This window comes from Lucilia cuprina, chromosome 6 (assembly GCF_022045245.1).
Source record: "Lucilia cuprina isolate Lc7/37 chromosome 6, ASM2204524v1, whole genome shotgun sequence".
In the NCBI taxonomy this organism is placed as follows: Eukaryota; Metazoa; Arthropoda; class Insecta; order Diptera; family Calliphoridae; genus Lucilia; species Lucilia cuprina.
Genome location: NC_060954.1, coordinates 47,379,399 through 47,406,281, shown reverse-complemented (window position 1 = coordinate 47,406,281; position 26,883 = coordinate 47,379,399). Strand labels below are relative to the sequence as shown.

General features: G+C 31.4%; 5 protein-coding genes across 8 annotated transcripts; 1 reads left to right on the top strand and 4 right to left on the bottom strand.

Annotated features, from left to right (window-relative positions):
• Positions 1-59: 59 nt before the first annotated feature.
• On the bottom strand, positions 60-12,539 carry LOC111681955 (probable peroxisomal acyl-coenzyme A oxidase 1). The gene is made up of 8 exons (XM_023443859.2): positions 12,307-12,539; positions 11,894-12,150; positions 3,861-4,020; positions 3,510-3,802; positions 2,517-3,429; positions 2,352-2,457; positions 631-783; positions 60-551 (listed from the first exon to the last, which is right to left on the bottom strand). Exons 2-8 carry the CDS (start codon positions 12,012-12,014, stop codon positions 291-293), a joined length of 2,007 nt encoding a protein of 668 aa, XP_023299627.2. The 5' UTR covers positions 12,015-12,150; positions 12,307-12,539; the 3' UTR covers positions 60-290.
• Positions 12,540-12,643: 104 nt separating this feature from the next.
• Positions 12,644-18,040, top strand: LOC111681965 (methyltransferase-like protein 25B). Its single transcript, XM_023443870.2, is given in 12 exon segments — positions 12,644-13,135; positions 13,196-13,399; positions 16,626-16,782; positions 16,785-16,900; positions 16,902-17,001; positions 17,004-17,132; positions 17,135-17,330; positions 17,332-17,463; positions 17,531-17,618; positions 17,620-17,637; positions 17,639-17,723; positions 17,791-18,040. Coding segments are annotated over 12 exon segments (1,410 nt in total). The 5' UTR covers positions 12,644-13,033; the 3' UTR covers positions 17,874-18,040.
• A 298-nt stretch (positions 18,041-18,338) lies between these two features.
• On the bottom strand, positions 18,339-19,849 carry LOC124420743 (methyltransferase-like protein 25B). Its single transcript, XM_046954764.1, has 3 exons — positions 18,914-19,849; positions 18,656-18,846; positions 18,339-18,588 (listed from the first exon to the last, which is right to left on the bottom strand). Exons 1-3 carry the CDS (start codon positions 19,657-19,659, stop codon positions 18,506-18,508), a joined length of 1,020 nt encoding a protein of 339 aa, XP_046810720.1. The 5' UTR covers positions 19,660-19,849; the 3' UTR covers positions 18,339-18,505.
• A 484-nt stretch (positions 19,850-20,333) lies between these two features.
• LOC111681957 (zinc carboxypeptidase-like) lies at positions 20,334-22,372 on the bottom strand. Of its 2 annotated transcripts, XM_023443863.2 has the most exons (3): positions 22,262-22,372; positions 21,571-21,878; positions 20,334-21,501 (listed from the first exon to the last, which is right to left on the bottom strand). In XM_023443863.2, exons 2-3 carry the CDS (start codon positions 21,850-21,852, stop codon positions 20,509-20,511), a joined length of 1,275 nt encoding a protein of 424 aa, XP_023299631.2. In that variant the 5' UTR covers positions 21,853-21,878; positions 22,262-22,372; the 3' UTR covers positions 20,334-20,508. The 2 variants fall into 2 exon arrangements, with proteins under 2 accessions (XP_023299631.2, XP_023299630.2); XM_023443862.2 differs by lacking the exon at positions 22,262-22,372 and having other exon boundaries at positions 21,571-22,093.
• A 709-nt stretch (positions 22,373-23,081) lies between these two features.
• LOC111681960 (zinc carboxypeptidase-like) lies at positions 23,082-25,894 on the bottom strand. Of its 3 annotated transcripts, none has more exons than XM_046955095.1 (3): positions 25,779-25,894; positions 24,995-25,485; positions 23,082-24,207 (listed from the first exon to the last, which is right to left on the bottom strand). In XM_046955095.1, the coding sequence occupies exons 2-3, from the start codon at positions 25,352-25,354 to the stop codon at positions 23,215-23,217; spliced, it is 1,353 nt and encodes a 450-aa protein (XP_046811051.1). In that variant the 5' UTR covers positions 25,355-25,485; positions 25,779-25,894; the 3' UTR covers positions 23,082-23,214. The 3 variants fall into 3 exon arrangements, with proteins under 3 accessions (XP_046811051.1, XP_023299634.2, XP_046811050.1); XM_023443866.2 differs by having other exon boundaries at positions 25,669-25,851; XM_046955094.1 differs by having other exon boundaries at positions 25,681-25,851.
• Positions 25,895-26,883: the final 989 nt, after the last annotated feature.

The following is a 26,883-nucleotide window of genomic DNA, read 5'->3' as shown; positions in this document are numbered from 1 at the left end:
CTGCAAACAATTTTACAAACCTTATTATTAAATACATATTGAAATATAAACCACAAAAATCATGCCAAAAGTTTATTTACTAATTTAGTTTTATTTATAAAAAAGCGTAGTATAAAATTAAAGAAAAAAATAACAACAACATTAACATTTACTACCCCCGCATTATGTTGTTAGGTCAATGGATGAAAGTGGTAAAATGTTAACAAACAAAAACAAATTAAATAAAATTATATTTACACAAAACTGATAATCACTTAAAACAAATATTTGGTTAAATAAATATTTACTATTTACAGATTTGCTTTCATAAATGGCTTCAAGTATTTGTGGAATGACACATTTACGGGTTCCTTATTTAATGGACTCTTTTTAGCCGCCTCAAACATTCTCTCATACACATTACCATCCCAGGCACCTAAAGCTGAGTCAAGAATACGATCATCAATATCGAAAGCATCTACTAATGCTACAGCATTGGGACGTAAACGTTTCAGGCAGTTTTGTAAACGTAATTCTAATTGTCCCACTTCTTTGTCCGTCAAATTTATAAACTGTTTTGCGTTAAAGAAAAGAAAATTTGTATTTGAATAATAGTTTGAGGAAAAGTTATGAAAGTTCTTAATAACTTACCCTTAGGAAGTCACCAATACGATTAAGACATGCATCCACTAAATACAGTTCCAAAATAGTTTTCAAAACCTCAGCCAAAGCTGGTGAAACTTGTTTGGACAGATTTTGCAATTCAAATAAAGCAGATGAGGCTAAGAAGGAGCGGCCGTGAAGCTAAAAAAATTGCATTTTTAGAGTACAGACTAGGCTATGGACTAGACAATAGACAAGACTATAGACTAGACTATAGACTAGACTAAAGACTAGACTAAAGACTATAGACTAGACTATAGACTAGACTATAGACTAGACTATAGACTAGACTATAGACTAGACTATAGACTAGACTATAGACTAGACTATAGACTAGACTATAGGCTAGACTATAGACTAGGCTATAGACTAGACCATAGACTAGACTATAGACTAGACTATAGTCTAGACTATAGACTAGACTATAGACTAGACTATAAACTAGACTATAGACTAGAACTAGAATAAACTATAGAATATGCTATAAATTAGACTATAGAATAGACTATAGACTGGACTATAGACTAGTCTATAGACTAGGCTATAGACTAGATTATGGACTAGTCTATAGAGTAGACTATAGACTAGACTATAGACTAGACTATAGACTAGACTATAGACTAGACTATAGACTAGACTATAGACTAGACTATAGACTAGACTATAGACTAGACTATAGACTAGACTATAGACTAGACTATAGACTAGACTATAGACTAACTATAGACTAGACTATAGACTAGACTATAGACTAGACTATAGACTAGACTATAGACTAGACTATAGACTAGACTATAGACTAGACTATAGACTAGACTATAGACTAGACTATAGACTAGACTATAGACTAGACTATAGACTAGACTATAGACTAGACTATAGACTAGACTATAGACTAGACTATAGACTAGACTAAGACTAGACTATAGACTAGACTATAGACTAGACTATAGACTAGACTAATAGACTAGACTATAGACTAGACTATAGACTAGACTATAGACTAGACTATAGACTAGACTATAGACTAGACTATAGACTAGACTATAGACTAGACTATAGACTAGACTATAGACTAGACTATAGACTAGACTATAGACTAGACTATAGACTAGACTAGACTATAGACTAGACTATAGACTAGACTATAGACTAGACTATAGACTAGACTATAGACTAGACTATAGACTAGACTATATACTAGACTATAGACTAGACTATAGACTAGACTATAGACTAGACTATAGACTAGACTATAGACTAGACTATAGACTAGACTATAGACTAGACTATAGACTAGACTATAGACTAGACTATAGACTAGACTATAGACTAGACTATAGACTAGACTATAGACTAGACTATAGACTAGACTATAGACTAGACTATAGACTAGACTATAGACTAGACTATAGACTAGACTATAGACTAGACTATAGACTAGACTATAGACTAGACTATCGACTAGACTATAGACTAGACTATAGACTAGACTATCGACTAGACTATAGACTAGACTATAGACTAGACTATAGACTAGACTAGACTATAGACTAGACTAGACTATAGACTAGACTAGACTAGACTATAGACTAGACTAGACTAGACTATAGACTAGACTATAGACTAGACTATAGACTAGACTACAGACTAGACTATAAAATAATTCTTAAAATTTCATAAGTTCTTAATTTAACATGTTTTCTTACATCAGCCGCTTGAGTCATTTCTATACCGCATAAATTGGCAGCTACTTCTGGACCATGACCTTGTCTGCGACGTTCCTCCAAACGTTCATAAGCAATGCGTATTTTGCTAAAATATCACAAAAGTCAAACCCAATTCAAACAAAAATTATTTCAAAGCAAACTCACTTGGCTGCCACAAACTGGAAGGCCTTAACAATCGCTTCTAAAGAACCATCAAAATTAATGAATTCTTTGTGTTTAATAGCTTCTTTAATATACGACACAGTTGGCACCAGTTTAGCACCCTCCAAAGCTTGACCATAAACTTTTACCAAGTAACGGGCAGTCTGCAACAACATAACAGTGTTTTCACCCTCATAAGTGCACACCGCCGTAGCCATACCATAAAGGGTGGGGAAATTGGAACAATCCATAAAACCATGACCACCACAAGATAGACGACTTGTTTCAATACCAGCTGCCGTATCATTACTACAAATTGCCTTAAGGCAACAGGATAAGGCATGCATTTCTGGCAAACGTTCTAGTTGACCCTTTTCAATTTCATGCGATACTTGATTGTACATATTCCAAATATTGTCACCGTTAGTCTTAAACACAATAGCTTTAGCTATTTGGGGAAATACTTTAAGTTGCTGTGTCGTATGATCCATAATCTGAGGTTCGGGTTGATTAGGATCGATGGGACTTTGACGACGTATGGCCGAATAGCGACAGGCAATGGTGGAGGCTTTAGCTAAAGCCAAAGCAGCGTCACGTATAAGAGCAACACGTACAAACATCATAGTTCCATAAGTTAGTACAGAGTTTTTGGGTGGTACATATGTGCCATCGGGTAAAACTTGTTGATTTTTCATTAACATATTATTGAGAGGAATGCGTACATTTTTGAAACCCAAATAGCCATTATTAACCGATTTCATGCTCAATTTAGTGCCAATTTCTCCAATATCTACACCGGGCATAGGCATGTGTGTCTCCTCATCACGCACCTGCACAATAAATGGAGCTAAACCACGGAATTCACCCTGAGTATGAAGTTGGGCCACAACCACAGCATAATTGGCTGTATGACCCACTGAACATCGCAATAGATTAAAATATTATGATCAGTAAACTAATCTATATTTTTGCATTTTAGTTTGAATATAAACTTACATCCTCCCGGCCACCATTTGTATGATGTTATCGTTGGTGAATTCAAAACAAATTCTTGTGTTGTGGCATCATAATCCGCTCGTGTTTCTAAGCCACGCAAAAAAGTACCATGACCCAATTCTGTTTGAGCATATGTCCCAATTATAGAACAATCCCAAGCTTTACTCAACCATTCAACCTGCTGTTCAATGGTGCCTTGACCCATGATCGTAGGTACAAACATAACAAAATGTAAAGTCATGGGATTGCCTTCTTTTAGTAAAGCTGTGCCCAAAGAACCTCCCAAAAGGGCACTAAATTATATAACAACTTAAATAAGTTATACTATAACAAATTGAGGGATTCACCTACCTGTAAGTATCCACACTATCCTCGCCGTTGTTTCGCAATTCTCGTATTTTTTCGGCAATTCTTACCGCCTTACGTACACTGTGCTCATACAACTCCTTGTGAGACATATACGAAATGGGTAAGTCATCTTTTAGATCAGGATCTTCAAGAAATCGCTTTTCTAAAGAAATGAAAAAAGTAGAAGAAATTGTATGAATATATGTTGTAAAAACTTGATTTTTGCAAAACTTAAAAAAGTGAAAGTTCAAAATATTAACTGGCGAGAAATAGTTTAAAAAAGTTGCTAACTAACTATCTAACTAACTAACTAAACTAATGCTAGACTGTAGACTATATACTAAACTATAGACTATACTAGGTTATTGACTAGACCATATACTAGACTATATACTATAGTAAAGACTAGACTACAGACTAGGCTGTAGAATAGACTATAGACTACACTATAGACTATAATATAGACTAATCTATAGATTTTACTATAAACTAGACTAAGGACTAGACTATAGTCTATACTATAGACTAGACTTTAGACTAGACTATAGATTGTACTATAGACTAGACGATATACTAGACTATAGACTAAACTATAGACCAGACTATAGACTAGAATATAGAAAAGATTATAGAATAGATTATAAACTAGACAATAGAATATACTTTAGACTATAATCTAAACTGGACTATGGAATATACTGGCCTCTAGAATATATACTATACTAAAGACTATAGATTAGACCATAGACCAGACTGTAGGTTAGACTATAGACTAAACTACAAACTAGACTATAGACTATAGATTAGACTATAGACTAGACTATGGGCTAGACTATAGACTAGACTATAGACTAGACTACAGGCTAGACTATAGACTAAACTATAGACTAGACTACAGACTAGACTATAGACTAGACTATAGACTAGGCTATAGACTAGACTATAGACTAGACTATAGACTAGGCTATAGACTAGACTATAGACTAGACTATAGACTAGACTATAGACTGGACTATACACTAGACTATAGACTAGACTATAGACTAGACTATAGACTAGACTATAGACTAGACTAAAGACTAGACTATAGACTAGACTATAGACTAGACTATAGACTAGACTATAGACTAGACTATAGACTAGACTATAGACTAGACTATAGACTAGACTATATAGACTAGACTATAGACTAGACTATAGACTAGACTATAGACTAGACTATAGACTAGACTATAGACTAGACTATAGACTAGACTATAGACTAGACTATAGACTAGACTATAGACTAGACTATAGACTAGACTATAGACTAGACTATAGACTAGACTATAGACTAGACTATAGACTAGACTATAGACTAGACTATAGACTAGACTATAGACTAGACTATAGACTAGACTATAGACTAGACTATAGACTAGACTATAGACTAGACTATAGACTAGACTATAGACTAGACTATAGACTAGACTATAGACTAGACTATAGACTAGACTATAGACTAGACTATAGACTAGACTATAGACTAGACTATAGACTAGACTATAGACTAGACTATAGACTAGACTATAGACTAGACTATAGACTAGACTATAGACTAGACTATAGACTAGACTATAGACTAGACTATAGACTAGACTATAGACTAGACTATAGACTAGACTATAGACTAGACTATAGACTAGATATAAACTAGAATATAGACTAGAATAGTACTAAACTCAAGACTAGACTTAAGCTAGACTATAGACTAGACTATAGACTAGACAATAGATAGACAATAGACTAGACTATAGACTAGACAATAGACTAGACAATAGACTAGACTATAGACTAGACTATAGACTAGACTAAAGACTAGACTATAGACTAAAACTGTAGACTAGACTATATACTAAACTAGACTATAAACTAGACTAGACTATAGTCTAGACTATAGACTAGACTAAGGACTAGACTGTAGACTAGACTATAGACTAAACTATAGACTAGACTATAGTTTAAACTATAGACTAGACTATAGACTAAGCTATAGACTAAACTATAGGCTAGTTTATATACAAACTATAGACTAAACTATAGACTAAAGTATAGACTATAGACTAAACTATGTACTAAACTATAGACTAGACTATAGACTAGACTATAGATTAGACTATAGACTAGACTATATACAAACTATAGATAAACTATAGACTAGACCGTAGACTATAGACACGACAATAGACTAGACTATAGACTCGACAATAGACTAGACAATGGACTAGACTATAGACAAGAATAGACTAGGCTATAGACTAGACTATTGACTAGACTATAGACTAGACTATAGACTAGACTATAGACTAGACTATAGACTAGACTATAGACTAGACTATAGACTAGACTATAGACTAGACTATAGACTAGACTATAGACTAGACTATAGACTAGACTATAGACTAGACTATAGACTAGACTATAGACTAGACTATAGACTAGACTATAGACTAGACTATAGACTAGACTATAGACTAGACTATAGACTAGACTATAGACTAGACTATAGACTAGACTATAGACTAGACTATAGACTAGACTATAGACTAGACTATAGACTAGACTATAGACTAGACTATAGACTAGACTATAGACTAGACTATAGACTAGACTATAGACTAGACTATAGACTAGACTATAGACTAGACTATAGACTAGACTATAGACTAGACTATAGACTAGACTATAGACTAGACTATAGACTAGACTATAGACTAGACATAGACTAGACTATAGACTAGACTATAGACTAGACTATAGACTAGACTATAGACTAGACTATAGACTAGACTATAGACTAGACTATAGACTAGACTATAGACTAGACTATAGACTAGACTATAGACTAGACTATAGACTAGACTATAGACTAGACTATAGACTAGACTATAGACTAGACTATAGACTAGACTATAGACTAGACTATAGACTAGACTATAGACTAGACTCTAGACTAGAATATAAACTAGAATATAGACTAGAATAGACTAAACTCAAGACTAGACTATAGACTAGACTATAGACTAGACAATAGACTAGACAATAGACTAGACTATAGACTAGACAATAGACTAGACAATAGACTAGACTATAGACTAGACTATAGACTAGACTAAAGACTAGACTATAGACTAAACTGTAGACTAGACTATATACTAAACTAGACTATAAACTAGACTAGACTATAGTCTAGACTATAGACTAGACTAAGGACTAGACTGTAGACTAGACTATAGACTAAACTATAGACTAGACTATAGTTTAAACTATAGACTAGACTATAGACTAAGCTATAGACTAAACTATAGGCTAGTTTATATACAAACTATAGACTAAACTATAGACTAAAGTATAGACTATAGACTAAACTATGTACTAAACTATAGACTAGACTATAGACTAGACTATAGATTAGACTATAGACTAGACTATATACAAACTATAGATAAACTATAGACTAGACCGTAGACTATAGACACGACAATAGACTAGACTATAGACTCGACAATAGACTAGACAATGGACTAGACTATAGACAAGAATAGACTAGGCTATAGACTAGACTATTGACTAGACTATAGACTAGACTATAACTTGGCTATAGATTAGACTTAACTATAGACTAAACTATAGGCTAGACTATACTGTTACAAATAATTGCTTAAGTCATCTTATTGTTAACTTGTTAATATGTAAACTTTGTTTAATTCAATAACTTTATAAATTTTGTTATTATTTTAATTTAGTGTTCATTAATTTTGTATATCAAATTTGTTGAAAGAAAATTTTCGTTACTTCTAAATAAAATTTAGTTAAAGACAGAAGTCTTAAATCGTTTATTATTCAAGAGGTTATGGGCCCAGGATATTTCAAGAATGAAGATGATAAAATTTTAGAAAACAATGATCAATATCGGAAAGTAATTGGCTCGTTGTTATAATTAGCAGGAAACACTAGACCAGACATCGCATTAGCAATTTCTATTTTATCAAGAAAAGTTAGCAAACCTAATTCAACAGATTGGAATGAAGTAAAGAGAGTAATGCGTTATTTAAAAGGAACTCAAAATTATAAGTTGCGTATTGGAACAAATGAAGAACTAATTTTAGAAGGTTTTACTGATTCAGATTGGGCTGGTGATAACAATGGAAGAAAATCTACAAGTGGCTGTCGTTTCAAACTAGGAAATTCAACAATTCATTATGCTGCCAGAAAACAAAACATTGTGACACTTTCTTCTACAGAAGCAGAATTAGTAGACTTAACTGAAGCAAGCCAACAAGCTGTATGGATAATCCAATTATTAAAAGATTTTGGTCTCGACTCAGTACCAAAATTGTTTGTTGATAATCAAAGCACTTTAAAAATTTTGGAATCTGAGAAAATAAATTCAAGATCAAAACATATTGATGTTAAATATTTTTATGCAAGAGATCTTATGCACAATGGAACAATTTTATATGAATACCTTTCCACTGAGGAAATGATAGCAGATGTGTTTACTAAACCACTATCAAGAATTAAATTTTGTAAATTTAGAAATTCACTAGGTCTAATTGAATAACAAAAATATTATGTTATTGAGAAGGGGTTTTAACTTGTTAATATGTAAACTTTGTTTAATTCAATAACATTATAAATTTTGTTATTATTTTAATCTAGTGTTCATTAATTTTGTATATCAAAAGAAAGAAAATTTTCGTTACTTCTAAATAAAATTTAGTTAAAGACAGAAGTCTTAAATCGTTTATTATTCAAGACTTATAAAGAATGGAAGGAAGAAATCGATCTGATTAAGTCTGGAATAAACATGAAGCATAATATTTAATCAAAGGACGTGTGAGTCTAAATCACAAAAGCGGCTTAAGCCCAAGTTCAGCCCATGTAGTTGCTTAGGCTTTTTGCTAACGAATATGTCTAATGTAAGTTACATGAAACCGTTTTCTATAAAACTAACAGAAGTCTTCCGTAAATTTTGTGTGAGTCTGACTATAACCCAGAAGAGAAGTTTTCTCTTTGAATCTCATCAATATATACGCATCATATTTGTTTGTATTTCTCAAATAGAATTGCATACATAATAGAATAAATTAACTCAAACATGGCCTTGTTGAAAAAAGCATTGAAATACATTTATAATGGTTCAGTGAACTTTGTACAATACTAGATGGAATGATGAAAACTGTTGAATCATTCATCTGATTTAATAATTTCAAATGAAGTTAAATATTTTCACTTCAAATAGCAAACGTTAATAGTTTTTCTATTCAAAAACATTAAACATTTTTTAAAATATATTTTAATTGTTTAAAAAAATCGTTTATTTTTTTAAACTTTGTACAGAGTTGAAGTGTTATTATTTAAATATGATTATCTTGACCATGATTTAAGAGTCTTATCATTTAAATACCACCATAGGGTTTTATAATTTGCCATAAATATATTAATTTTTTATACTAAATTTACGTGCGAATAAGAAATTTTTGATAATTGCTTTTTAGTTTTTAACTATTGTATTTAATGCTTAAGTTTTCTTTATGGAAACTTATCTATAAAGGAATTATTAAATGTTATTTGTGGGGGGTTTAAGAGAGGTTTTGCACTGATAATCTATTTCAGATTAGGTAAATCAATTTGTATATGTTTAAGTGAGCCATTTAGTCAGCATTATTGTTAAGCATTAATCTTGATTAATATCAGTTTATATTAACTATAACAGAACTTTTATTTTTAGGATTTTTATTAAATAATTTCCTTGAATAATTTAATTTGTATAATTGCAATGCATTTAAAAGTTAATTTTCAGTTTGTTTCTTATTAATATCAGTTACTTAATTTTGTTTTTGGTTGACCTTTGTAAAATAATATAAAATGTTAGTCGCATTTGACTTGACAGTAAAATTTAGAATTAAAATTAAACGATTAACTTTAAGGTAATTAAAAACAAGTGACAGTGCTTAATTCAGCTATGAGCGAAGTTTATATACTCTTCTGCATGAACTTATTAACACACTAACTAATTATGTAACTATGTTTGTTATGTTTGTAACAACGATCATGGATCAAGGCACTATATAACAGAAGGTAGAAAGGTTGAGTAAAGTCAAACGTCTATAGATTAGACTAAACTAGTGTATGGTCTAGTCTAGACCATACACTAGACTATAGACTCGACTTTCGACTAGACTATAGACTGGACTATAGGCTAAAGTATAGACTAGACTATAGGTTTGACTATAGACTACACTATAGATTAGACTAGATTAAAGATAAGATTATTGATCAGACAATATACTAGGCTATAGACTAGAGTATAGACTAGACTATAGATTAGACTATAGACTAGACTATAGATTAGACTATAGGTTCGACTATAGACTACACTAAAGATTAGACTATAGACTAGACTAAAGATTAGACTATTGATCAGACTATATACTAGGCTATAGACCAGAGTATAGACTAGTATAGATTAAACTATAGACTAGACTACAGATTAGACTATAGACTAGACTATAGACTAGACTATAGACTAGACTATAGACTAGACTATAGACTAGACTATAGACTAGACTATAGACTAGACTATAGACTAGATTATAGACTAGACTATAGACTAGACTATAGACTAGACTATAGACTAGACTATAGACTAGACTATAGACTAGACTATAGACTAGACTATAGACTAGACTATAGACTAGACTATAGACTAGACTATAGACTAGACTATAGACTAGACTATAGACTTGACTATAGACTAGACTATAGACTAGACTATAGACTAGACTATAGACTAGACTATAGACTAAACTATAGACTAGACCTAGACTAGACTATAGACTAAACTATAGACTAGACTATAGACTAGACTATAGACTAAACTATAGACTATAGACTAGACTATAGACTAGACTATAGACTAGACTATAGACTAGACTATATCCTAGACTATATCCTAGACTATGGACTAGACTATAGACTAGACTATAGACTAGACTATAGACTAGACTATAGACTAGACTATAGACTAGACTATAGACTAGACTAAAGACTAGACTATAGACTAGACTATAGACTAGACTATAGACTAGACTATTTCTAAAGTGAAGGGAGATATATAAGATTTATTTGTTAAATCCTGTTAAAAATCTTTATTATAGTATATACCCCGCACAAATCAAAGTTTTATTGTTATGTGAGATAAGAAAAAAGTTGTCAAACATTTCGTTTGTTAGATAACAATTTAAATTACCGGTTGTTGATGCAATTTTTTTTCGTTTTCAAAAATATATTTTAATTTCCTCTACTTGTGTTTAAAAAAAACGCAATTAGTTCAGTTTTAGTTCAGTTCTAGTTCAGTTCTAGTTCAGTTCTAGTTCAGTTCTAGTTCAGCTCTAGTTCAGTTCTAGTTCAGTTCTAGTTCAGTTCTAGTTCAGTTCTAGTTCAGTTCTAGTTCAGTTCTAGTTCAGTTCTAGTTCAGTTCTAGTTCAGTTCTAGTTCAGTTCTAGTTCAGTTCTAGTTCAGTTCTAGTTCAGTTCTAGTTCAGTTCTAGTTTAGCTCTAGTTCAGTTTGATATCAAATCAACGTTTTTGTTCGTTACAATCAATTGGACAAAACACAACTGTTACGCAGTAATGCTATAGGGTATAGTAATAATTTAAATTGTAATTTAAAAACATAGCTGTTAGTGTCCACTAAATAAAAATAATAATAACTATTATAAAAGTAATAAAGTTAAATCTGTTTATTATGTTAGTAATTGCGTCTAAGCTTTTAACTGTCATAATAGTTTTAATATTTTAAAAATAAAAATATTATTAAATGAAAATAGGGTCAAGATTGTATAAAAAAAATATAAAAATTAAAAAAATAACACTTTTGCAATATGTATTAGAAACAAAAAAAATATTATACAAATAATAATTGCAGTTTGTTATGCAAAACATAGCCTAAACTGCATGGTTACATGCACTTGCAGTTTATACAAAACTTACCCAAAGCTTTACGCTCCTCATATTTTTTGCGTCCACCACACCACCATATTGTAAACTCCTCTGTATTGAAGGTGGCACTATTGCGCTCTTTTTGTAGGTCGGGATTAACTTTTGTAGTCATTTTATTATTTTTTCAATTAGTATTTCACTTCGAACAATCTGTTTTTTTTTAACTTTTTTAGAATTTAACACAAATGCCAATCACCACTTGCTGGTAGTATCTAATGATTGTTAGCAATTACGCTGCTGTACACTGACTAAACACAAAAAGATGTTTATTTAATAAATGTTCAAAACAAATACAAAAAAATAAAACAAGTTATTGCAAGTAGTAACTTGTTGTTTGGCTAAAAACAAACTGAACTGACTAGCTAAGGCAATTATTTTAATAATTATTTTTTTATTACTGAGACCTTTGATTACAGCTCTCCAAAACGTTGTTTTATTGTTGCTTTTCTTTTATTAAATGAAAAATTAGAGCACTTTTCTTTATATTGATTAAAAATATGGCCTTATCAATATGTATGTTTTATGAATAAAATACAAAAATTCTTATCATTAATTTACGTTAAGAATATAGAGAAGAACACATTCGTATTTTAGTGAATATATTAAAAATAATACGATAATTAAAGGCGCATTTTCTATTTAATAAAAAAAATTAATTTATTACATAAAAAAAACTTGTTTGATTAATTCAATTATATGTACTACTATCCGTTGGATTCTTTACTAAACTTTTATAATACACAACAAATACTACTGAAAGAAGTTGTAAAATTATTATTTGTATAAACAAAGACGAATAAGTATTGAAAAGAAAATGTGTAAAAAACAAAAACAGCTGCTTTAACACAAATTTATAGTGGCAACTCTGCTAATACATGTGAATAGCAATACAGCGGTTGATTACTAACACGCACAACAGAGATGATAAATATAAACAAAACATTTATTTTTCCAATATAATTTAAAAAAAAACAATAATCTATACATTTCTGTAAAAGTTATATTAAATAAAATATATGCCATTATTAAAAAATACCACTTTTCTCCAAATTTAAGTACTATTTCTAAAACTATTTCGATATACTTATTACCCATCACTGTTGTAAACAATAATAAACCCGAAAAAAAAACATGGAATATCAGTTTCTTTCATCCTCTAATTTAAAAAGAAAAATTAACGATTCTCTTAACATTATACGTAAATATGATTGGTTAATAAATTCCTACGTTTTAGTAAGTTTTATTTTATAATTGTGTGGCCTAATAATAAAGTATATTTTTTATATTGTATAGGACTTCTATGTGGATGATCATTGGTCTAAATTACCAACATCATGGCGTGATTGTTTTCAACATTTACCGCCCGAACATTTATGTTTTCTCTTAGAATGCAACAATGACGATGGAAGAAATGTTAATAGATTATGGCCCTTAAGTTTATTGGCTTTAAAACAGGCTTTTAAAGAATTATGTGTGAAGCGACAACAAAATTGTCGGGTAAGTTAATTAGTTTAACACAATATGGTATCTTATTGTACATAGCTATGTATCAAAAATAATAAAAATGTTTTAATCATCAAGTCATATTATTTGCATAATGGAGTGCTATAGACCTGATTGTTAATTAGACTATAGTTACTACTATTTACTAGTGCACGCACTAGAATAGTTCTAATTCAATTCTAGTTCAGTTCTAGTTCAGATCTAGTTCAGTTCTAGTTCAGTTCTAGGTGAGTTCTAGTTCAGTTCTAGTTCAGTTCTAGTTCAGTTCTAGTTCAGATCTAGTTCAGATCTAGTTCAGTTCTAGTTCAGTTCTAGTTCAGTTCTAGTTCAGTTATAGTTCAGTTCTAGTTCAGTTCTAGTTCAGTTCTAGTTCATTTCTAGTTCAGTTCTAGTTCAGTTCTAGTTCAGTTCTAGTTCAGTTCTAGTTCAGTTCTAGTTCAGTTCTAGTTCAGTTCTAGTTCAGTTCTAGTTCAGTTCTAGTTCAGTTCTAGTTCAGTTCTAGTTCAGTTCTAGTTCAGTTCTAGTTCAGTTCTAGTTCAGTTCTAGTTCAGTTCTAGTTCAGTTCTAGTTCAGTTCTAGTTCAGTTCTAGTTCAGTTCTAGTTCAGTTCTAGTTCAGTTCTAGTTCAGTTCTAGTTCAGTTCTAGTTCAGTTCTAGTTCAGTTCTAGTTCAGTTCTAGTTCAGTTCTAGTTCAGTTCTAGTTCAGTTCTAGTTCAGTTCTAGTTCAGTTCTAGTTCAGTTCTAGTTCAGTTCTAGTTCAGTTCTAGTTCAGTTCTAGTTCAGTTCTAGTTCAGTTCTAGTTCAGTTCTAGTTAAGTTCTAGTTCAGTTCTAGTTCAGTTCTAGTTCAGTTCAAGTTCAGTTCTAGTTCGGTTCTAGTTCAGTTCTAGTTCAGTTCTAGTTCAGTTCTAGTTCAGTTCTAGTTCAGTTCTAGTTCAGTTCTAGTTCAGTTCTAGTTCAGTTCTAGTTCAGTTCTAGTTCAGTTCTAGTTCAGTTCTAGTTCAGTTCTAGTTCAGTTCTAGTTCAGTTCTAGTTCAGTTCTAGTTCAGTTCTAGTTCATTTCTAGTTCAGTTCTAGTTCAGTTCTAGTTCAGTTCTAGTTCAGTTCTAGTTCAGTTCTAGTTCAGTTCTAGTTCAGTTCTAGTTCAGTTCTAGTTCAGTTCTAGTTCAGTTCTAGTTCAGTTCTAGTTCAGTTCTAGTTCAGTTCTAGTTCAGTTCTAGTTCAGTTCTAGTTCAGTTCTAGTTCAGTTCTAGTTCAGTTCTAGTTCAGTTCTAGTTCAGTTCTAGTTCAGTTCTAGTTCAGTTCTAGTTCAGTTCTAGTTCAGTTCTAGTTCAGTTCTAGTTCAGTTCTAGTTCAGTTCTAGTTCAGTTCTAGTTCAGTTCTAGTTCAGTTCTAGTTCAGTTCTAGTTCAGTTCTAGTTCAGTTCTAGTTCAGTTCTAGTTCAGTTTCTAGTTCAGTTCTAGTTCAGTTCTAGTTCAGTTCTAGTTCAGTTCTAGTTCAGTTCTAGTTCAGTTCTAGTTCAGTTCTAGTTCAGTTCTAGTTCAGTTCTAGTTCAGTTCTAGTTCAGTTCTAGTTCAGTTCTAGTTCAGTTCTAGTTCAGTTCTAGTTCAGTTCTAGTTCAGTTCTAGTTCAGTTCTAGTTCAGTTCTAGTTCAGTTCTAGTTCAGTTCTAGTTCAGTTCTAGTTCAGTTCTAGTTCAGTTCTAGTTCAGTTCTAGTTCAGTTCTAGTTCAGTTCTAGTTCAGTTCTAGTTCAGTTCTAGTTCAGTTCTAGTTCAGTTCTAGTTCAGTTCTAGTTCAGTTCTAGTTAAGTTCTAGTTAAGTTCTAGTTCAGTTCTAGTTCAGTTCTAGTTCAGTTCTAGTTCAGTTCTAGTTCAGTTCTAGTTCAGTTCTAGTTCAGTTCTAGTTCAGTTCTAGTTCAGTTCTAGTTCAGTTCTAGTTCAGTTCTAGTTCAGTTCTAGTTCAGTTCTAGTTCAGTTCTAGTTCAGTTCTAGTTCAGTTCTATTCCAGTTCTAGTTCAGTTCTAGTTCAGTTCTAGTAGAGTTCTAGTTCAGTTCTAGTTTAGTTCTAGTTCAGTTCTAGTTCTAGTTCAGTTCTAGTTCAGTTCTAGTTCAGTTCTAGTTCAGTTCTAGTTCAGTTCTAGTTCAGTTCTAGTTCAGTTCTAGTTCAGTTCAGTTCTAGTTCAGTTCTAGTTCAGTTCTAGTTCAGTTCTAGTTCAGTTCTAGTTCAGTTCTAGATCAGATCTAGTTCAGTTCTAGTTCAGTTCTAGTTCAGTTTTAGTTCAGTTTTAGTTCAGTTTTAGTTCAGTTCTAGTTCAGTTCTAGTTCAGTTCTAGTTCAGTTCTAGTTCAGTTCTAGTTCAGTTCTAGTTCAGTTCTAGTTCAGTTCTAGTTCAGTTCTAGTTCAGTTCTAGTTCAGTTCTAGTTCAGTTCTAGTTCAGTTCTAGTTCAGTTCTAGTTCAGTTCTAGTTCAGTTCTAGTTCAGTTCTAGTTCTAGTTCAGTTCTAGTTCAGTTCTAGTTAAGTTCTAGTTCAGTTCTAGTTCAGTTCTAGTTCAGTTCTAGTTCAGTTCTAGTTCAGTTCTAGTTCAGTTCTAGTTCAGTTCTAGTTCAGTTCTAGTTCAGTTCTAGTTCAGTTCTAGTTCAGTTCTAGTTCAGTTCTAGTTCAGTTCTAGTTCAGTTCTAGATCAGATCTAGTTCAGTTCTAGTTCAGTTCTAATTCAGTTCTAGTTCAGTTCTAGTTCTAGTTCAGTTCTAGTTCTAGTTATAGTTCAGTTCTAGTTCTAGTTCAGTTCTAGTTCAGTTCTAGTTCAGTTCTAGTTCAGTTCTAGTTCAGTTCTAGTTCAGTTCTAGTTCAGTTCTAGTTCAGTTCTAGTTCAGTTCTAGTTCAGTTCTAGTTCAGTTCTAGTTCAGTTCTAGTTCAGTTCTAGTTCAGTTCTAGTTCAATTCTAGTTCAGTTCTATTTCAGTTCTATTTCCGTTCTAGTTCAGTTCTATTTTAGTTCTAATACAGTTCTAGTTCAGTTCTACTTCAGTTCAGGTTTAGTTCAGTTCTTTTCAGTTCTAGTTATAGTTCAGTTCTAGAACTGATCTAGTTCAGTACTAGTGCATTTTTACTTGAGTTCCACTTAAGTTTTAGATCATAAAAAATAACATCGCCAAAACAATTAATGTTCAATCAAATCTTTCTTAATAGAACACACAAAGTATGTATGTAAATTCTTATTTCAGCTTAATCTACCTCGTTCCACGCTACTGGATCATTCCAAATTAAAGCATATATTCATTAAAGGTGTAAAACCCAAAAAGAGACATGAATTAGAATATATGGCTGCCCTGTGTAAACAGATTTGCACAGAAAATCCGGTCGATTTTATTATAGACTTTGGGCAGGTCTAGGTCACTTGGCCAGAGTTTTAGGTTATGCTTATAATATTAAGGTATGTGGTTTAGAAATGCAAACTGAACTTAATCAAAATGCCTATGTAATGGATAAAAATATGGAAAAAACTTATAGAGAAATATTTACCAGCAACGGAAAATGTGCAATATCAAAGTCCCACACATGTAGATCTCTGTTTAACGGCTCAAATGACAAAAGACGAATTTTGTCTATAATAGAAAAAGCTATAGGTCTTACAAATACCGATTATACATTTGGTATAATAGGTCTACATCCCTGTGGTGATTTGGGCGCCATACTAATGCGTATGTTTTTGCAGTGTCAACAAGCAAAGTTTTAAATTTTGTTGGTTGTTGCTATCAAAAACTAACAACAATTGCGGGACGTGCTGGTATGAAATCAAAGCCACCTCAACAATTTTATGGTTATCCTTTAAGTGAATATTTAAAAAGTAGTACAAATGATGTGCGTTTAAGTTATGAGGCCAGAGAAATTTCCTGTCATGCCATGGAACTATATAATGAACGTTTTCCCTAAAGATTATGACTATTTAAAAGTACATTCATTTAGAGCGGCAGCTGAAAGAATTATTGTTAAACATTATCCCTATTTGAAACATTCTGGTTTGAAGAGTGTTAAACATACGCCAGATATGAAATTTAAAGAGTGAGTATATAGTTTAATGTTTCATTTTTGAAATTATTTCTACCACTGTGCTATCCTTGTTTTCTAGTTATTTTTATAAAGCTGTTAAAGGTTTAGCTATTGAAAATCTAAAGGAGCATGATGTACAAACTCCTGTGACTCAGAGGCATCTTTTTAAATTGGAAAAATATTGTTTATTTTTTATACATTACGTTTATTTTTTGCTCCCTTAATTGAAAGTGTTTTACTGTACGATCGTCTATTGTATTTATTGGAAAATGGTGAGTAATTTATTAAATTTTGATTACTTTATAATATAAATTTAATATTTTGTTTATTTTTCTACAGATTGTGTTGTTCAAATAAATCCCATATTTGATCCTCGCCTTTCACCTAGGAATCATATTACAACAGCTGTGAAAAAGAACTGACACAATTATTGCTAATTGTTTAGATTTGTTGTTGATATTGAACATGTTCCTCAAGTTTATATTGGAGTATGTAATTTGCTTTGATTTGTAAAATGCTTTATTTATTTACAAAAAAATCTGACAATAAAAGTGCAGTTTAATAAACTTCTTAAAATAAGTTTTTAGTACTTCATAAGTTTTGTTTATTAAAATCATCAATAGTATAGACTCGATATTATAACTAAAATAATAGTTTATAGTCCAAAATATAGAACTAAGTTCTAGTTCAGTTCTAGTTCAGTTCTAGTTCAGTTCTAGTTTAGTTCTAGTTCAGTTCTAGTTCATTTCTAGTTCAGTTCTAGTTCAGTTCTAGTTCAGTTCTAGTTCATTTCTAGTTTAGTTCTATATTTTGGACTATAAACTATTATTTTAGTTATAATATCGAGTCTATACTATTGATGATTTTAATAAACAAAACTTATGAAGTACTAAAAACTTATTTTAAGAAGTTTATTAAACTGCACTTTTATTGTCAGATTTTTTTGTAAATAAATAAAGCATTTTACAAATCAAAGCAAATTACATACTCCAATATAAACTTGAGGAACATGTTCAATATCAACAACAAATCTAAACAATTAGCAATAATTGTGTCAGTTCTTTTTCACAGCTGTTGTAATATGATTCCTAGGTGAAAGGCGAGGATCAAATATGGGATTTATTTGAACAACACAATCTGTAGAAAAATAAACAAAATATTAAATTTATATTATAAAGTAATCAAAATTTAATAAATTACTCACCATTTTCCAATAAATACAATAGACGATCGTACAGTAAAACACTTTCAATTAAGGGAGCAAAAAATAAACGTAATGTATAAAAAATAACAATATTTTTCCAATTTAAAAGATGCCTCTGAGTCACAGGAGTTTGTACATCATGCTCCTTTAGATTTTCAATAGCTAAACCTTTAACAGCTTTATAAAAATAACTAGAAAACAAGGATAGCACAGTGGTAGAAATAATTTCAAAAATGAAACATTAAACTATATACTCACTCTTTAAATTTCATATCTGGCGTATGTTTAACACTCTTCAAACCAGAATGTTTCAAATAGGGATAATGTTTAACAATAATTCTTTCAGCTGCCGCTCTAAATGAATGTACTTTTAAATAGTCATAATCTTTTAGGGATAAACGTTCATTATATAGTTCCATGGCATGACAGGAAATTTCTCTGGCCTCATAACTTAAACGCACATCATTTGTACTACTTTTTAAATATTCACTTAAAGGATAACCATAAAATTGTTGAGGTGGCTTTGATTTCATACCAGCACGTCCCGCAATTGTTGTTAGTTTTTGATAGCAACAACCAACAAAATTTAAAAACTTTGCTTGTTGACACTGCAAAAACATACGCATTAGTATGGCGCCCAAATCACCACAGGGATGTAGACCTATTATACCAAATGTATAATCGGTATTTGTAAGACCTATAGCTTTTTCTATTATAGACAAAAATTCGTCTTTTGTCATTTGAGCCGTTAAACAGAGATCTACATGTGTGGGACTTTGATATTGCACATTTTCCGTTGCTGGTAAATATTTCTCTATAAGTTTTTCCATATTTTTATCCATTACATAGGCATTTTGATTAAGTTCAGTTTGCATTTCTAAACCACATACCTTAATATTATAAGCATAACCTAAAACTCTGGCCAAGTGACCTAGACCTGCCCCAAAGTCTATAATAAAATCGACCGGATTTTCTGTGCAAATCTGTTTACACAGGGCAGCCATATATTCTAATTCATGTCTCTTTTTGGGTTTTACACCTTTAATGAATATATGCTTTAATTTGGAATGATCCAGTAGCGTGGAACGAGGTAGATTAAGCTGAAATAAGAATTTACATACATACTTTGTGTGTTCTATTAAGAAAGATTTGATTGAACATTAATTGTTTTGGCGATGTTATTTTTTATGATCTAAAACTTAAGTGGAACTCAAGTAAAAATGCACTAGTACTGAACTAGATCAGTTCTAGAACTGAACTATAACTAGAACTGAAAAGAACTGAACTAAACCTGAACTGAAGTAGAACTGAACTAGAACTGTATTAGAACTAAAATAGAACTGAACTAGAACGGAAATAGAACTGAAATAGAACTGAACTAGAATTGAACTAGAACTGAACTAGAACTGAACTAGAACTGAACTAGAACTGAACTAGAACTGAACTAGAACTGAACTAGAACTGAACTAGAACTGAACTAGAACTGAACTAGAACTGAACTAGAACTGAATTAGAACTGAACTAGAACTGAACTAGAACTTAGCTAGAACAAAATTTGGTCTAGAACTGTACTTTTTTATTTAAATCATATGTTGGTTCCAGATTTCCATCTACTGTCAAAATTTTAAGAAAATTTTGGAAGCTAACAAAATTCTTAGTTCATTCAAAGTTATTTATCGCTTGTTATAATGTAATGTCTATTCAAAAGGAACCTAAAAAATACATTTTATCTTTATTATTGAACAAAGTAATAGCAATAATGAGATTAAGCATACAAAATTATGAAATAAGAAAATATTTGAATATTTATAAAAAATGCAAATAAACTGAAAAGTTGTTTTTGTTATCAACAATTATTTATAGTAACCTTTAGCAGCAGCTCCCTCAACAATAGCTCTTATAGCAGCAAAAGCCTCTTGGGCAGTAGGCAAAATTTGTTCGGGCGGTAAAATAAACATATCTTGACTATCGGGTGGACCACGCAATTCAAAAGTATAAGCAATGGGTATATTATGAACAGCATAAACCCAATCAATACTACTGCCACTTGAGGGATAAATAGTTTCAATTTTACTACCACTAGTATAATGTACTCCCGTCAGTGCCTTTATGGCATTCGCAGCCAATTGTCCCAATTCTCGTAAATCCTCATAATTATAAGCATGTTCTTTGGTATAACCATAAGGGAACATAATCATTTGCGAATATGAATGTAGAGATAAATATGTTTTAATTTGTTCTTTTTCCACATTATCCTCTATGAATTTCATTAAACGTTGGGTTTCCAGCTCCGAACCAGCGGTGGGTCCTGAAAAATCATAACGACTAGGATCGCTACTACTGCCGGTTGAATTCCAATGATCAGGATAATTACGATTTAAGTCGACACCACGATTTATACCAAATATTTGACGATTCTTACGCCACATACGATCATGCTCAAAGGTGAATTTATAACCATCCGGATTTACACTTGGGAAAATAATCCAATTGTAGTTTTTGGCTAAATTTTGAATATCCTCATCAGGGGATGTTAGTAGTGAGTTAATTAAGAATGTGGCCGTAGCAGGAGCAATCCATTCTCGAGCATGTATGCCCGATTCTATAAATATGGCTTTATTGGCAGGATTATGTGATATTTTTACACCTTTAATGGGAAAACCTTGTGTACTATTACCCATATCGAGTAGAGTAACTACTCCAGGATATTTTTCCACTAATGATTGCAACCATTCGTAAATAGTTTCCAGATGATAATAATGATGCCAATCAAATTTCGAGAGATCTGTACCAATGGGTAAAACTGAAGCATAGTTTTTGTCGATTTTCTCTTGGAAATTATAGGTCTGAAAGGAGAAGATAAAGCAAATATAAAGTTTTTCATAACTTTTCATTACCCTTTAACTCTAACTTACCAGTATACGATGTTTAACCTGATAATACTCAAGTAAATCTGCCAAATCGGCAATTTTATGGGCAGCAACTAAAATCGACAATTTCTGACCGATTTCACGAGCATGACCTATAAATATCATGCTATCACTTTGTTCTTCTAGTTTTTGAAAAAGATCCACATGTTGTTCTGTTGCCAATTCTACATTATAAATACGGTAATTATCGTAACGTGATCGATCCTTAAAGGTTTCCTCATTGGCACTCACAGCACTGGAACTGTTAACAGTTTTTGATTCCGTCATTGTATAAAACAATATTAAACACAGAACTACCGAAAATAAACTAAATTTATACCAACAATGTTTTGCCATTTGCTAACATACAAATATGCAGTTCTCCCTCCCGTTACTCTTTATTTTTTTCTATTAATTCTCAATATTGAGTTAAACAAATAGTTTTTATTTTTTATCCAGCTTCTCAGTTAAAAATTTATTTTTGTATCTTTGAGTACAAAAGAAAATAAAATAGAAAACAAAACAAAAAAATGTAAAAATATCTTAAATATAGAACTTTGTTTCTTTAGCCTTTAATTTAGACTAAATAAATTAAGACTCTTAATAAAAATGTTCTTTATTAATATATGTTAAAAGAGTAAGCGGGAGATTGAGTATTTGTTACGGATATAATTAATTAAACAATAATATTTAATACCTTTTGTGATTTTTTAGAATTTGTATTTATAAAATTAATTAGTTTTTTTTAAAACAGATTTTGTTTTATTTACTCAACGATGACCATATGTTATCAGTGTTATTGTTATATTCTAGCTCCCTATTCATTGTTTTTGTTTTGATCAATTTTGTTTTTATTTTACCGGTTCTTACATCTTCGTCCATATGATTCGAAAATCAAAATAGAAAGTGTAAAACTTCTTTATTTTAACACTAACAACTGAACAGTCTATAGTCGAGACTATAGAACAGTATATAGTCGAAACTATAGAACAGTATATAGCCGAGACTATAGAACAGTATATAGTCGAGACTATAGAACAGTCTATAGTCGAGACTATAGAACAGTCTATAGTCGAGACTATAGAACAGTCTATAGTCGAGACTATAGAACAGTCTATAGTCGAGACTATAGAACAGTCTATAGTCGAGACTATAGAACAGTCTATAGTCGAGACTATTGAACAGTCTATAGTCGAGATTATATAACAGTCTATAGTTGGGACTATATCACAGTTTTTAGTCTGGACTATAGTCGTATATATACCAAAATCGGTTGTAGATTTGCTCCAAGTATGAAAACAGTCAAAATCAATTAACTTTTCAAACTAGTCTCCATAAAAAACCTAAATCCTACTTTATTAATAACATTAGATATTAGTAGATAATATAGATATTAATATAGAACACCTAATGTCGGCATTATACCATGCCTTTGCGATTATTGTTGATAAAGAGGTGTTATTACATACATAAGTACATCCACTATCTTTATTACAGAATTTAGCAATTTGTATAAATTATAGTTTATCTTATTTATTTAAAATTAAAAAAAAGAGTATAATAAAAACCATTTATAAAAATTCTTACAATATAAAGTTAACAATTGAACGTTATGAGATTAAACATTTAAAAAAAAAACATATTGAAGAATTAATTAAAATAACCTTTTGCTGTAGCCCCCTTAACAATTGCCCGAATGGCAGTCAAGGCTTCACGGGCAGTGGGTAAAATTTCTTCGGCTGGCAGAATAAACATATCTTGACTATCGGGTGGTCCACGCAATTCAAAAGTATAAGCAATGGGTATTTTATGAACAGCATAAGCCCAATCCATACTACCACCACTGGAGGGATAAATGGTTTCAAATGAATTGCCACTAATATAATTACTTCCGGTCAATTCTTTAATAGCATTCGAGGCCGATTGACCAAATTCCTTTAAATCCTCATAGTTGTAAACATGTTCCTTAGTGTGCCCATAAGGAAACATAATCATTTGTGAAAACGAATGTAATGATATATAAGTTTTAATTTGCTCCTTTTGTACATTATCTGCGATAAACTTCATTAGCCGTTGGGTTTCCATTTCAGAACCAGCTGCTGGTCCCGCAAAATCATAACGACAAGGATCACTACTGCTGCCGGTAGAATTCCAATGATCTGGATAATTACGATTTAAGTCGACACCACGACAAGTGCCAAATATTTGACGATTTTTACGCCACATGCGATCATGTTCAAAAGTGAATTTATAACCATCCGGATTTACACTTGGGAAAATAATCCAATTATAGTTTTTGGCTAAATTTTCAATATCCTCATCAGTGGATGTTAGTAGTGAATTAATTAAGAATGTGGCCGTAGCAGGAGCAATCCATTCTCGAGCATGTATGCCCGATTCTATAAATATGGCTTTATTGGCAGGATTATGTGAGATTTTTACACCTTTAATGGGAAAACCTTGTGTACTATTGCCCATATCGAGTAGAGTAACTACTCCAGGATATTTCTCCACTAATGATTGCAACCATTCGTAAATAGTTTCCAAATGATAATAATGATGCCAATCAAATTTCGAGAGATCTGTACCAATGGGTAAAACTGAAGCATAGTTTTTGTCGATTTTCTCTTGGAAGTTGTAGGTCTAAAAAGAGAAGGAATAAAGAAAATATTAATTTGAATTCCAGACAATGGTATAGACTATGTGGACCAGATTATAGACTAGACAATATTCCAAGCTTTACTCTAAAGTATAGTCCATAGCATACACTTAACTATAGTCAAGACTATAGATTTGACTTTATTTTAATCTAATTTTAGTCCAGACTATATAGACTTGACTTTAGTTCATATTTTAATCTAATTTAAGTCCAGACTATAGACTTGACTTTAGTCCATACTATAAACTAGACTGTAGTCCAGATTATAGACTAAATTATAGACCAGAGCATAGTCCAGACTATAAACTAGACTTTAGTTCATACTGCAGACTAGAATATAGTCCAAACTAAAGACTAGACTACTGTCAAGACTATATGTTAGGCTATAGAGTGTACTATATAGTCTATACTACAGTCCAGACAATAGACTTGACCACAGTCCAGACTACAGACTAGAATACAAACTAGACTACAGTTCAAACTATATGCTAGACCAAACTATAGACTAGACTACAGTTTAGACATTAGACTAAACTCTAGTACAGACTAGACTGTAGGACAGACTATAGATTAGACTTCAGTCCAGTACATACTGTGGAATATATTATAGTCCAGACTATAGACTCCAGACTTTGTACAGTCTAAACTATAGACCAAACTATAGTCCAGTCCATAGACTAAACTAGACATACAATTTTCTCAGATTGCTTGCCGATGCAATTTATTTTTTAATTTTTATATATGTTTTATGTCAATCATAAACCAACTCACCAGTATACGATGTTTAACCTGATAATATTCCAATAAATCAGCTAAATCAGCAACTTTATGAGCAGCAACTAAAATTGTTAATTTCTGTCCCACATCACGAGCATGACCCATAAAAGACATACTATCACTTTGTAGTTCCAACTTTTTGAAGAGATCTACATGTTGTTCTGTAGCCAATTCTACATTATAGACACGATAATGATCGTAACGTGATTGATCCTTAAAGGGTTCGGTACAACGATCATCTATGGTGCAAAAATTACTAGAGCTGCTAACTGACTTTGACTCGGACATGGTTAGAAACACAATGAACCAGAGTACTGGTAAAATATGAAATTTATTCCAATAAACGTTTGCCATGACGTACCAGTACAATTCTCCGGATACTCTTTATTGTTTTTGTTTTTTTTCTCTATAGTTTTTTTTACTAATGAGTTAAACAAATAGTTTTTTATCCAGTTTTCTATTTTGAGTAAAAATGTATTTCTTATCTATGAGTAGAATAAAAAAAAATAATTTAAAAACTCAAAATTTTACAAAATATTTTATTAATATTATTCTCGTAAATGTTTAATGTGGCCAGTGCTCTTCTTTGTTATCTTTAGGAGTGAGTGTAAAGACGGACACATATCGTGTATGAATACAAAATTTATAGGGGATAGAAATGCACAAACAAAAATTCAAACCTTTGTTTTGTCTTTGAATATGTGTTTAGCATTTAAATATATTTTTTTTAATAAAAAAAATTCTATCTCTTTTCGAATTTTATTTTATAAACCGAGACCATATGTTATCTGTGTTTTTTGTTTTTTATTATTGTGGTTTTAAATTTGTATATTATTGTTCTCCTTATCAGCTCCCCATCCATGTACTTATACTCAGACTGTTTGTTTTGATGATTTTACACAATTTTATATTTATTATGCATTTTACCGGTTTTTCTATACGAATATTAGTATCAAAATATAACATGAAATAAAACTTGATTGCGCATGTTCATTCTGTTAACCTTTAACCGATTCGATGGTACTTCTTTGAAAAGATGTTTCACATGTTTAATAATTAAGAGAAATAGATTTCTCAAGACTTTAGACTAAACTAAAATCCAGACTGTAGATTAGACTATAGTCCAAACTATGAACAAACTTAAATTGAACTACTTACTAAACTAAAGTTCAGACTTTTGTCAAAACTAGCTATAGTCTAGACTATAATCTACTCTATAGTCTATATAGGTTTTAGTCCAGACTATAAACTAGACTGTGATCCATACTATAATTTAGAGTAAACACTCGACTACAGTCCAGACAGAAAAGTCTACACTCTTGATTCGACTATAATTTAGATTCAAGACTCGACCATAGTGCAGACTGTAGACTATATTATATACTATAGTCTATAGACTAAACTGAAGTCAAAACTATAGAATCAACCAAAGTCTAGATTATAAACTATTATATTATAATATATATAAAGTCTGAGATTATAAATCAAAGTCTAGATTACAGTCTAGACCAAAGTCTATAATATACCCAGACCAAAGTCCGGAGTATAGACTAGACCAAAGCCTGGACCATAGACTAGAAAAAAGACATTAATATAGACTAGACCAAATCTAGACTATAGACAAGACCACAGTCTGGACTATAGACAAGACCAAAAACTAGACTAAAGACTGAACCAATTACTAGACTAAAGACTAGACTATAGACTAGACTATAGACTAGAGCACAGTCTGGACTATAGACAAGACCAAAAACTAGACTAAAGACTGAACCAATTACTAGACTAAAGACTAGACTATAGACTAGACTATAGACTAGACTATAGACTAGACTATAGACTAGACTATAGACTAGACTATAGACTAGACTATAGACTAGACTATA